At 36.4% G+C, this 11,213-nt stretch overlaps 1 protein-coding gene across 1 annotated transcript in view; it reads right to left on the bottom strand.

Annotated features, from left to right (window-relative positions):
• The window catches only part of LOC107712949 (protein DENND6A-like), a 22,600-nt gene that overhangs the window by 2,409 nt on the left and 8,978 nt on the right, over positions 1 to 11,213 (bottom strand). The window contains exons 5-17 of the mRNA XM_016518349.1: positions 8,040 to 8,145; positions 6,496 to 6,575; positions 6,337 to 6,396; positions 6,183 to 6,238; positions 5,320 to 5,442; positions 4,136 to 4,231; positions 2,844 to 2,938; positions 2,574 to 2,639; positions 2,279 to 2,343; positions 2,106 to 2,195; positions 1,566 to 1,619; positions 1,352 to 1,461; positions 798 to 975 (exon numbers count right to left, since the gene is read on the bottom strand). Coding sequence (XP_016373835.1) covers positions 798 to 975; positions 1,352 to 1,461; positions 1,566 to 1,619; positions 2,106 to 2,195; positions 2,279 to 2,343; positions 2,574 to 2,639; positions 2,844 to 2,938; positions 4,136 to 4,231; positions 5,320 to 5,442; positions 6,183 to 6,238; positions 6,337 to 6,396; positions 6,496 to 6,575; positions 8,040 to 8,145 — 1,179 coding nt within the window. The remainder of the gene's footprint in view (positions 1 to 797; positions 976 to 1,351; positions 1,462 to 1,565; positions 1,620 to 2,105; positions 2,196 to 2,278; positions 2,344 to 2,573; positions 2,640 to 2,843; positions 2,939 to 4,135; positions 4,232 to 5,319; positions 5,443 to 6,182; positions 6,239 to 6,336; positions 6,397 to 6,495; positions 6,576 to 8,039; positions 8,146 to 11,213) is intronic.

Raw genomic sequence — 11,213 nt, 5'->3', positions numbered from 1 at the left:
TCGACGCGTTTCAGAAAGGCGGGGCATAGAGGAGAAACAATAATGTACAGTATGTGGAAAATAATGTGTTTTTTTTCTTTAAACCGCATAAACACATTTCATTACACCAAATACACAAAATAATGTTCTTTTTAGCAACATCATATGACCTCTTTAAACCCGAAGACGAAAATAGCGCAAAAAAGCTTAAAATTAACCAGTTTTCTCAAACAGTTAAAATTTGCTTTTTTCAAAGTTAAAAAATGCTAACATTGTCTTCTATAATGTGCAACACAAACACCTCTGCTAAAATCTCAGAAAAAGTAGTCTGGGGTTTCATGACCCTTTAAATGACCTGAAATGCAATAAAAAATGATGTCATGTGATCTTGCATTTGAATGCACGATTTTTAATTGTGTGAGACGATTCTGGGAAGTAATTATACCAAATCAGACTGTCTCAGGCATTTCAAAACAATATTTTAGATAGTGTGCAATGAGATTGGATATCTGGAGTAACCAGCGGACCAATCACATGATCTGTCAAAGCAAAGTCAGAGTTTTTTTCAGGCCATCCAAGATGTAGATTGTTTCTTCATCAGATTTGGAGAAATGTAGCATGATGTTTTTATCAGCTGTTTGGACTCTCATTCTGACGGCACCCATTCACTGCAGAGGATCCATTGCTGACCAAGTGATGCAATGCTACATTTCTCCAAATCTGATGAAGAAACAAACTCATCTACATCTTGGAAGCCGTACAGCAAATTTTTGGGAGAACTATTTCTTTATCACCCACAGAACGAGTGCAGTACTAACCAGTTTCTCCTTGAGTTTGAGCACCAGGTCGACGGTCTCCACCTCTGTGTGCTTCTGTATCCACAGCTGCAGGTCTTCCTCACAGAGCGCCTCCAGATGAAGAGCTTCCAGCTTCTGCGTCATCTCCTTCCTGCGGTTCCTGAACCAGCCGTCGAAGTTCGGAGACCTCAGGAACTGCCTGCACGAGTCGAGTTTGGAAACATTATAGTCTCTTCTGCTCACCAAGGCTGTATTTATGTGCTCAAAAATACAGTAAAAAGACTAATATTATGAAATATTATTACAATTTGAAATAGCTGTTTTCTATGTGAATATATAGTAAAATGTAATTTAATCCTGTGATCAAAGCTGAATTTTCAGCATCATTACTCCAGTCTTCAGTGTCACGTGATCTTCAGAAATCATTCTAATATGCTGATTTGCTGCTCAAGAAACATTTCTGATTGTTATCAGTGTTGAAAACAGTTGTGCTGCTTCATATTTAAGCAAAAACAATGATATTCTACTATACTACCTTTAATATTTATATATATAATTATTCTAAAAATCTGTACCTGTAGAGGCCGATCCAGTCTCCTTTGAGTCGTGAGGTGAGCTGAGGTCCGGCCTTCTCCAGTGTTTTCATAAACTCCTCCTGGTTGAACGGCCGCAGCTGGGGAGGACTCTGACAAATCAGAGAAGACAAAGAGAAACATTGTGAGTATTCATAAAAGTTGCAAAATCTATTCATTTCAAAGTAAAATATCTGGAGGGAAAAAAATCTTTTACTTTCCAGGGAGAGATGCTCTTCTGTAGAGGCATTAGACTGGCCACATAACGCTCCTGCAAATCAGCCACATCATATTAATTATAACATTATTATTATATAATATTATATCCTGAATTTACGGTCTGGAATTTAAAACACAAGACTTCATTACTTTAGCATGCATTTATCAGGTTTTCAGGAACAGTGTTATTTTAGCATTATTTATATATTATTTCAGTATTTTGTTTTTCATTGTTTTCATTTTAATCATTTTATTATGTGCATTATGTCATTTTTATGCTGTTTTAAATATTTCTATCTAGCTTTATTTTTATATTTCAGGTTTATTAACTTATTTCACAGAGTTCCGAAGGCAACATTACTAATTCTTGTTAACGTTTGAAAAAATTTTTCATGCAATATTTATATTTTATTATATTTCAGCTTTATTTCAATTAACACTAGTCATGTTAACAGTATTAGTTAACAATAAGGACATACCGTGGCACATGTGAAGGGTGTAAATGTGATTGATTTTGCATGCGAAGAAACGTTCCTACCAGTGGAATGATGAAACTCTGTGTAAGTTCCAGGAAATATCGACGCAGAATTGCATTCTGGGCCGCTGAAGGACGCTTCTGCTGGACTCCCTGATGTTAACCGCAAAAATACTGAATTAATACATGCGCTTGAATGTTTTAGCAGTGATATAAAACACTAGAGAGACACTCACCTTCTGCAGCTGCTTGATAATGTCCTCGTCTTTGTTCAGGAACGGTTTATATGCAGTGTAGACCCCTGAGACCAGACGCGACACCAATAATCCTTCAGTGTACGCTGAGTTTTATTTATTTGCTTTTACACTTTGGAGTTTCTCTGTAAGGGACTCCAGTTTAACTCAAACATTACCAGAAAGAAAAAAAGACCAGATTCGGTGGTACTTCTGATGTTTTGAATACTAAATAAAGCCTGTATGAATGCAAAACACAATCAAATGCACTCCTGAGAGTTTCTCATTTAAGTCTCACCAGGTTTTGAGTCCAAAGTCTTCAGATTTTTTAGTTTCTTCACTTTCATTTGTTTGGCCATCTCTCCTTTTTAAAAAAAAAATAAAGATGTTATAACGAAGAACAAAGCACGTTCAATGGCCAAAAACCATCTTTAATGACAAATTAACATATTGACGTTTGTATTTACTGTTATTATAAACTTTGGAGAGTTATAATATTCCTCAAACATATCAAAGTCTAATTATATTTAACTATCCATGCAGTTAGTTGATAATTAAAGGTCAGAACCTGCTTGTTTCATGTCTCCGATGCGGATGATGTGAGGCCAGTGCTGGAGAGTTTTGGCGAAAAATGGGTTTGTAACTCCCAGAATGACTGAAGGCCTACAGAAAAACAATGTACGGTTAACAGAGAGAGCCAGTGAGAGTGTCACAAACACTTCCTGTGTGAGCTCCAGAAATACCCTCATCCATCGATCTGAACGCAGAACAGCATCTCATCTATCATACGATCATCCTGCGTAACACTGATCGAATTACACGCTTCGTTTGTAGGTCAAAAGAACGAGAAACTCTAAATATTACACACCTGTCTACACACACACAGGAAAAAATAAAATAAATAAAAATAAAATATAATACTATAAATTACAATAAAATAAAATAAATATTAAAATATTTAATCCACTATATTAAATATATTTATAAACTCAATTATAATTATTTTGAAAACATTTAATGAAAACAATAAAATTTTAGGAGCAATTAAATTACAGGAATATTAATAGTACCTCAGTTACTTCACTCAGTTGCTTTTTGAAAAAGCACATTTAAACTATATATATTTTATAATAAATTACAATAAATATTTCAGTATTTAATACAATACATTAAATATATTAATAAATAACAATTATAACAATAAATACATTTAATAACAATAATTAACTTATACAAATGCAAAAAACATTAATATACTGTAGGTTAAATATAAATAAGGACAGGAATAGCCCCTCAGTTATGGCACTGAAACAAATGCTGATTTATTTTTATATTTAATCTATCTATCTATCTATCTATCTATCTATCTTTTTAGAAAAATACATTTGTATTATCTATAAGAGACTCACAATAAATTACATTTATTCTAATAAAATATTTCAATATTTAATTAGTATATTAAATGTAATCATAAATACATTTAAATATAATTATAAATAAATGTAATGAAAACAAATTATACAAAGGCATGACATTAAAATATTGTATGTTTTATATAAAAATAAGGACAGGAAAAGTCTCTGTCAATTCACTCAAACAAAATGTTTTTTATTTGTTTTTTGGGAAAATATAATTTCATAATAAAATATATTAATATAATAATATAAATAAAATATTATAATGAAATGAATATTTCAATATCAAATACATTATTTAAAAAAATTAATAAATTATATATATATATATATACACACACACACACACACGTATATATAAACTATATAAAAAGGACTTACTAAACCTCACACATCTTATTTCTTTCTTCATGCATGTGAGATCTTTTACACATAGTTTACTTACGGAGCTTGTGTTCGAGTGGTGTATTCCTTAAACTCATTGTCATGAATGGTAAAATACGGCCGGAAATCACTGCAGTAGCGCAGAGGAGAGATACAACTGCACAGAGACAGAGACAGATCAGTTTGCTTCATTAGAAAGTGATCTAGAAGTCAGCACCTGCTCTTTTATTGGTAAAGAATATTCTGCTCACGTTAAACACGTGTGTGGTGCGTAACAGTGTCTCTGGAGTCTCTATATCACACACATCATCTGACTTCAGAATTATCTAGCTGCCCTTCTTCAAGGTCGACCACAGCGTGTGACTCTGGAAACATTCAGCTTCCAGAAACTCAGCATTACAGAGCCAGAAAACACGATCTGTCTGCTGTCAAGTACTGCATTACACACCATGCACTTGGATGCTCACTGAATTTGGACTTTTGGAATTTCTTTGGAATGGATTTAAATACAATAAAATTGCGTTAAAATGAGTACTATACGTCTATTATTAGCCGACAGCATTATAAAATTATTCAAAATATATAATAAACACACAAAGGAAGAACTACTGAACGACGGGTGTTTGAATTCTGTGCACGTCTAGAGTTCACGCGCTAATTTGCAATTCTAAAAACATTTCATGTGCAATCAGAGAGAAACATGATGATGATTTAGAAGAAACAAGTTTCATCCTGCATTTTTAACACAGAGTGAAGTCCTCAACAACTGTAGGCAAACATTTAGTGTGATATCAAATACTAGACCGCTGCAGCAGGCATAGAGATGTGATCGTTTCAGATATATCTTAAGGAAATCTCATAAAATGCAGATTCAGCTCTAAAATCTGATTGGATGGATTGTAAAACAGCACATGAATTCAATTCTATACCATAAACAACCTACAATGAACATGCATCTTACTAAAAATAATCACAATTCACTTATCCCCAGTGTTATTTTAGTATCATTGATATACTACTTTAGTTTTCATTCATATTTTAACATTTTGTTTTCCTTTTCATTTTAAAGTTTTAGTGATTTTGTGTTTGTCATTTTCCTTTTATTTAATTTTAAGAGGAGGCCACACATTACAGTGATTTTTACCATGGTTAAAAGGTCTTTACACCTCTTAGCAGTGGTAAAATCACTGTAACACCACCTCACATGGCTTATTATTTTATTATTATTATTATTATTTGCTGTACCTGACCAATGCCAAAATAGTGTCTGAAGATTCTGCCGGTGACGGTGCCATGACCACCAACGCTTCACCGAGCAACATAAGCTCCCATAACATCTGAATATGAAAAAACACTGGATGGAAACACCTACAACACAAGAAACAATGAGAATATTATGACAAATTACAGAACAGATCATTAACTGGATGCTGAAATTAACAGGTTTTGTTTTTTTACCATATAATGTGAGATTTGGAGCCAATTTGGAGCCTTAGTAAACATTTTTATGACCAACACACTAAAGTTCAAAAGTCTGAGAATGAAATTAAAACTTTTATGCATTAAATTGATCAAAAGTGACAGTGAAGACATTTATAACGTTACACAATTTTTCTATTTCAAATAAATGCTGCTTTGAAATTTCTGTTCATCTGTGAATCCGGAAAAACAAAATGTGTCAGTTTCCACAAAAATATGAAGCAGCACAGCTCTTTTCAACATTGATAATAATCAGAAATGTTTCTTGAGCAGCAAATCAGTATAATAGAATGATTTCTGAAGATCATGTGACACTGAAGACTGGAGTAATGATGCTGAAAATTCAGCTTTGATCACAGCAATAAATTACATTTTACAGTAAATTCGCATAGAAAATACTTATATTAAATCATAACATTTTCACACAATATTAAAGTTTTACTGTATTTTTGATTAAATAAATGCAGCCTTGGTGAGCAGAAGAGACTTCTAGTGTATGTGAACAACTTGCACTTTTCTCTGCTACCAACAGGAGGCCCCAGAGGACAAGTAATAAACAAATCCAGCCCAACTATGAAATATAGTACAATATGTACCAGTTGCACTAGCACACAATAAACATGCTTTACCTGAAGAGATCCACTTCATGGACGGTGGGCAGAATGATGGACACCAGACTGTCGCTCTGTCAATGAAAGATTAGACTCATTACATGGGAGCAAACTGATGTAACCCCTCTGAATATGACACATCAGCAGCATACAGCGGCGGTGCGGTTCATACCGGTGCGGACTGGACGAGCTGAGACGTTCCAGGCTTGTCGTAACACGTGGGGATGCGCAGCTGAGGAGAGCAGATGGCAGCGGCCGTTAATAAAGTGCAATGGATATTCAAACACTTAGCTGATATCTTACAAAGAATGGTGGGGGGGAGACGAGTTACCTTCATGACCACACCCATGATGGGGAGTGTGAGGATCTTCCCCGGACACGGCGTGGGCCAGCGGTCAATGTCATTACACGCTTCAACGCAAACACAAAAAATATTCATCAATACATAAAGTTCAGCAAAAAACAAGATTATCCAGACGATTTAAATTGAGGAATGTTGCCATGCAGTTGCTAAGATGTTCTGAGTCATTGTTGCATGTTGCTACACAGTTGCTAAGGTATTACGCAGTTGCTAAGGTGTTCTGAGTCATTGTTGCTAAGCAGTTGCTAAGGTGTTACGCAATTGCTAAGCTGTTCTGAGTCATTATTGCATGACGCTGCAGAGTTGCTAAGGTATTACACAGTTACTAAGGTGTTGTGAGTCTTTGTTGCATGTGGCTGCGCAGTTGCTAAGGTATTACGCAGTTGCTAAGGTATTACACAGTTGCTAAGGTATTACACACTTGCTAATATGTTCTGAGTCATTGCATGTGGCTATGCAGTTGCTAAGGTGTTACGCAGTTGCTGAAGTGTTCTGAGTTGTTGCATGTTGCTAAGCAGTTGCTAAGGTGTTCTGAGTCATTATTGCACGTTGCTATGCAGTTACTAAGGTGTTCTGAGTCGTTGCATGCTGCTACACAGTTGCTAAGGAGTTACACAGTTGCTAAGATGTTCTGAGTCGTTGCATGTGGCTACGCAGTTGCTAAGGTTTTACGCGTTTGCTAAAGTGTTCGGAGTCGTTGCATGTTGCTAAGATGTTCTGAGTAATTGCAGGTGGCTACGCAGTTGCTAAGGTATTACGCAGTTGCTAAAGTGTTCTGAGTCGTTGCTTGTTGCTAAGGTGTTCTGAGTCATTATTGCATGTTGCTACGCAGTTGCTAAGGTGTTCTGAGTCATTGCATGCTGCTACACAGTCGCTAAGGTGTTACACAGTTGTTGTTGCATGTTGCTACGCAGTTGCTAAGGTGTTGAGTTGTTGTTGCATGTTGCTGCATAGTTGCTAAGGTGTTACGCAGTTGCTAAGGTGTTCTGAGTCATTGTTGCATGTTGCTACGCAGTTGCTAAGATATTCTGAGTCATTGTTGCACATGCTATGCAGTTACTAAAGTGTTCTGAATCACTGTTGCTGTGCAGTTACTAAGAGGTTCTGAGGTGTTGTTGCTATGTGGTTGCTATGGTGTTCTGAGTTGTTGTTGCATGTTGCTATGCAGTTGCTAAGGTATTCTGAGCTTGTTACATGTTGCTATGCAGTTGCCAAGGCGTTCTGAGTCACTGCATGTTGCTGTGTGGTTGCCAAGGTGTTCTGAGTCAGTGTTGCTATGGAGTTTCTAAGGGGTTCTGACTCAATGTCGCATGTTGCTATGCAGTTGCCAAGGTGTTTTTTTGCGTGTTGCAATGCGGTTACTAGGTGCATAATATTATGGTGCCAAGATATGGTGAGTGTTGCTATGTGGTTGCCATGGTTTTCCAATTAGAAAAGGTGCAAGATGAGTTCCGCAAGTTTAATACGTATGATGGTCCGTTTTACAGTCTGTTGTCCATGTTTTCAGGACTCACCGGCCTCTAAACACGGCTCCTGTTTCTCAAAGTATTCTGGGGCGATGAGCTTCAGCAAAGAGTGGAAAAAGGTCACGTAGGGCAGCTTGCTGATGAGGACCAGAGACTGCAGGAGCGAGACACACACATGTATACACGATGAGAGAAATGTCATGAAGTTCAAAAATCCTTTTGAGATACAGGCCAAAACAACAGACAAGATCTTAAAGGAATAATTTGGCTATGACTTTGTTCTTCCATAGCACAGAAAAGAAGATACTATGCAGTACATTCACACTGGCATACATTCATATATGGTGCATTAAGAGCCTATATAACACATTAATTGGTTTTGGCAGCTCCAAAAAAGTTTGAATATGTGTTTTTGTTGAATATCATATTTGATACATCAGGTTTTTAAGGCTCATACAGTATGATATAGTAAGAATATGGAGGAAAAACAGCTCAAGATTATGCAAACTGTGCAAAAATATGGGGCAGTTGCTGAAATTTATAACACCAAAAAGATGAAATTCTGAAGTTTGCAATGTAAATCAGTGAGATCTTCACAACAGTATAGCAGATACTTACATAGAAATGCACATAAATATCAGTAACTCTAATAATAACTATATCTCTAATAAATATATCTCTAATAATGACTTAATAAGAAGATATTTAAATGCTTAGTTTGATGATCAAAACATAATGCAATGCAATACAATGATTGTGTGCAACAGGTTTTTCAGAAAAGTTTTAATTATGTTGATCATTAGAATTTTGCGCATTGAATATGCGTAGGTTTTATAAGGTTAACGATCAAATTTACATTTTTTTATACTTGCTCAAATGCATCTGAAATCAGTAGGGAGTGGTAAGGAAACTAGAGTAACCAACATGGTTCCGTTAGTAAAGAAAACAAACCGGGTTGTGTCAGTTCATGTCACAAACCACAACGTTTTATTGAAGCGCAGTGAATCACCTCAGGAATTGCATAAGAAGCTGCAGGGCAGCAAAAGCCCCATAAAGCTCCTGTGTCAAAGTGTTATGGTGTCGAAATACTCGCAGTCTTCAAAAACAACAAGAATTAAAGGCTCTTGAAAAGTTCCAGATCTCCCCTCTAATCTCTGCCTCTATTTTTAGGGTGTGAACAACGGTCGCTGGTGATAGATCAGACTCACACGTTTGTTGCGGTGATGCAGTGTTGGGACTTGTTCAGTGCTGCACTTGATCTTAGCTGGGGGCGAATTTCAGTTTTAATGTAAGGACTTGAGAACCAAACCAAAGCAAAAAACCATTTAAAGCTCCGTATTGACTAAAAACACCACTCAATTGTGCTCAAATCACTACAACAAACCACTCGACCAATAAGAGTAGAGGACAGGAACATAATGGCCACATTTACACTGTGAAGTTTCAGGAGTGACATCTGCTTTTAAACACAGGAGTGAATCCTCTAAATTTGTGTTTTGTGTGCACGGAACAAAACAAACCAAAATTGCGATGACTGACACCGTGGTAAGCACTGCAATGTTTTGGCATCCACTATTTTTGACCAAATTAATATTAAAGCGACCAAAGACTGGTTAACTTCAGCAATTTTAACCACACCATGGTGTATGGTTTATGTTTGGGAAAGCTGCTTTCAAGGGCACGCTTTTGAAGCATTGCCATGTCCACTTATTATAAGCGCCTTTGGTTTTGTTGTTTGAGCTTGGCTTATAAAGCGATCCAGTTTATGGGGTAATAATGTAGGCAAGTGCAGGTCACAACAATTTGGTCTTATTTTCAATATTTGGGTTTATTATGGACTTGTTCTTGTTTGAAGTATTTTCTAGGAAGATCTGGCAACACTGAGTCAAGACGTTCCTCGTTCCCTGTGATTTCTTGCACCGTGCATTCAGAAGAGAGACACAACTATTACACGTTTAAATACGTCAGCGTCACAAAGGGATAGTTCACCCAAAAATGAAAATTAGCTGTTAATTTACTCACCCTCAGACCATCCAAGATGTAGGTGACTTTTCTTTTCTTTTCAGTAGAACAGTATAGAAGATTTTCAGCTGAAAACCGAGGTTCTTGGTGATTCATAAAATGCAAGTCAATGGCTACCATCACTTGAGAGTCAAAATAAAAAGCATATACAGGCAGCACAAAATAAATACCCATGTCTCCTGACGATATATTGAGCTCTTATGAAGTGAATCGATCGGTCTGTGCAAGAAACTGTTATTTACAACATTATTTACCTGTAATCCAGAGCCTCAGGCAAACGGGGGAATATGATTCTTTTCCGCGAACTGATTCTTTCGGACAGTTTGTTTTAAAGAACTGATTCAAATAACCGATTCACCAGTTTGTTTACGTAAACACAAAATGACAACATATACGCAATGATATTATTAAAGCACCCAATAATGATGTAAAACATGGATGTTTTACATGTCTAAATCATATAACGAGAATAAACTAGTCTTCATCAGCTCACCTTTTTACATAAACCATAAAAATTTTAATTTCTTCCCTTCATTAAAGTGCTCGGTTCACACATGCGCATATCAGCGGCTCATCTGTCTCCGGTCCGAGTCGAATTGTTTCCTCAGTTCAGTGACTGTTGGAGGAACTGGAGCGCTGAATGAGTTCATCATAGGATCTGATACACCGGTATTTTGGCTCATTTCGAGTCGGAGTGACTGTCAGCCATCTGAAAGTGAGTTTTGACTGAGTAACTTGTAGATCTGTGCTGCTCGAGCCATGAACGGTTTCAGATGATTCAGTCTGATTTGGTGAACTAGTTCATCTAGTTCACTAAAAAAATATTGTTCAAAAGAATGATTCATTTGTGAACAGGACATCACTCCGGACCGTTTGCCCGAGGCTCTGGATTACAGGTAATAATGTTGTAAATAATGTTCAGTTTCTTGCACAGACTGATCGTTTCGCTTCATAAGACCTCAATATATCGTCAGGAGCCACAGGGATTAATTTTGTTTCTAGATACGCTTTTTTGACTCTTAAATGACGGCAGCTGTTGACTTGGATTTCATGAATCACTAAAGACCATGGTTTCAGCTAAAAACATTTTTTCCCCCCCATACTATGGAAGTCAATGGGGACCAGCAACTGTTTGGTTACCCACATTCTTCAAAACATCATCTTTTGTGTTCAGCAGAAAAATGAAATTCACACAGGTTT

This window comes from Sinocyclocheilus rhinocerous, unplaced genomic scaffold (genome assembly GCF_001515625.1).
Source record: "Sinocyclocheilus rhinocerous isolate Xijiao unplaced genomic scaffold, SAMN03320098_v1.1 scaffold147, whole genome shotgun sequence".
NCBI lineage: Eukaryota > Metazoa > Chordata > Actinopteri > Cypriniformes > Cyprinidae > Sinocyclocheilus > Sinocyclocheilus rhinocerous.
The sequence above is the reverse complement of the archived record's forward strand: the minus strand, read 5'-3'. Positions and strand labels throughout refer to the sequence as shown.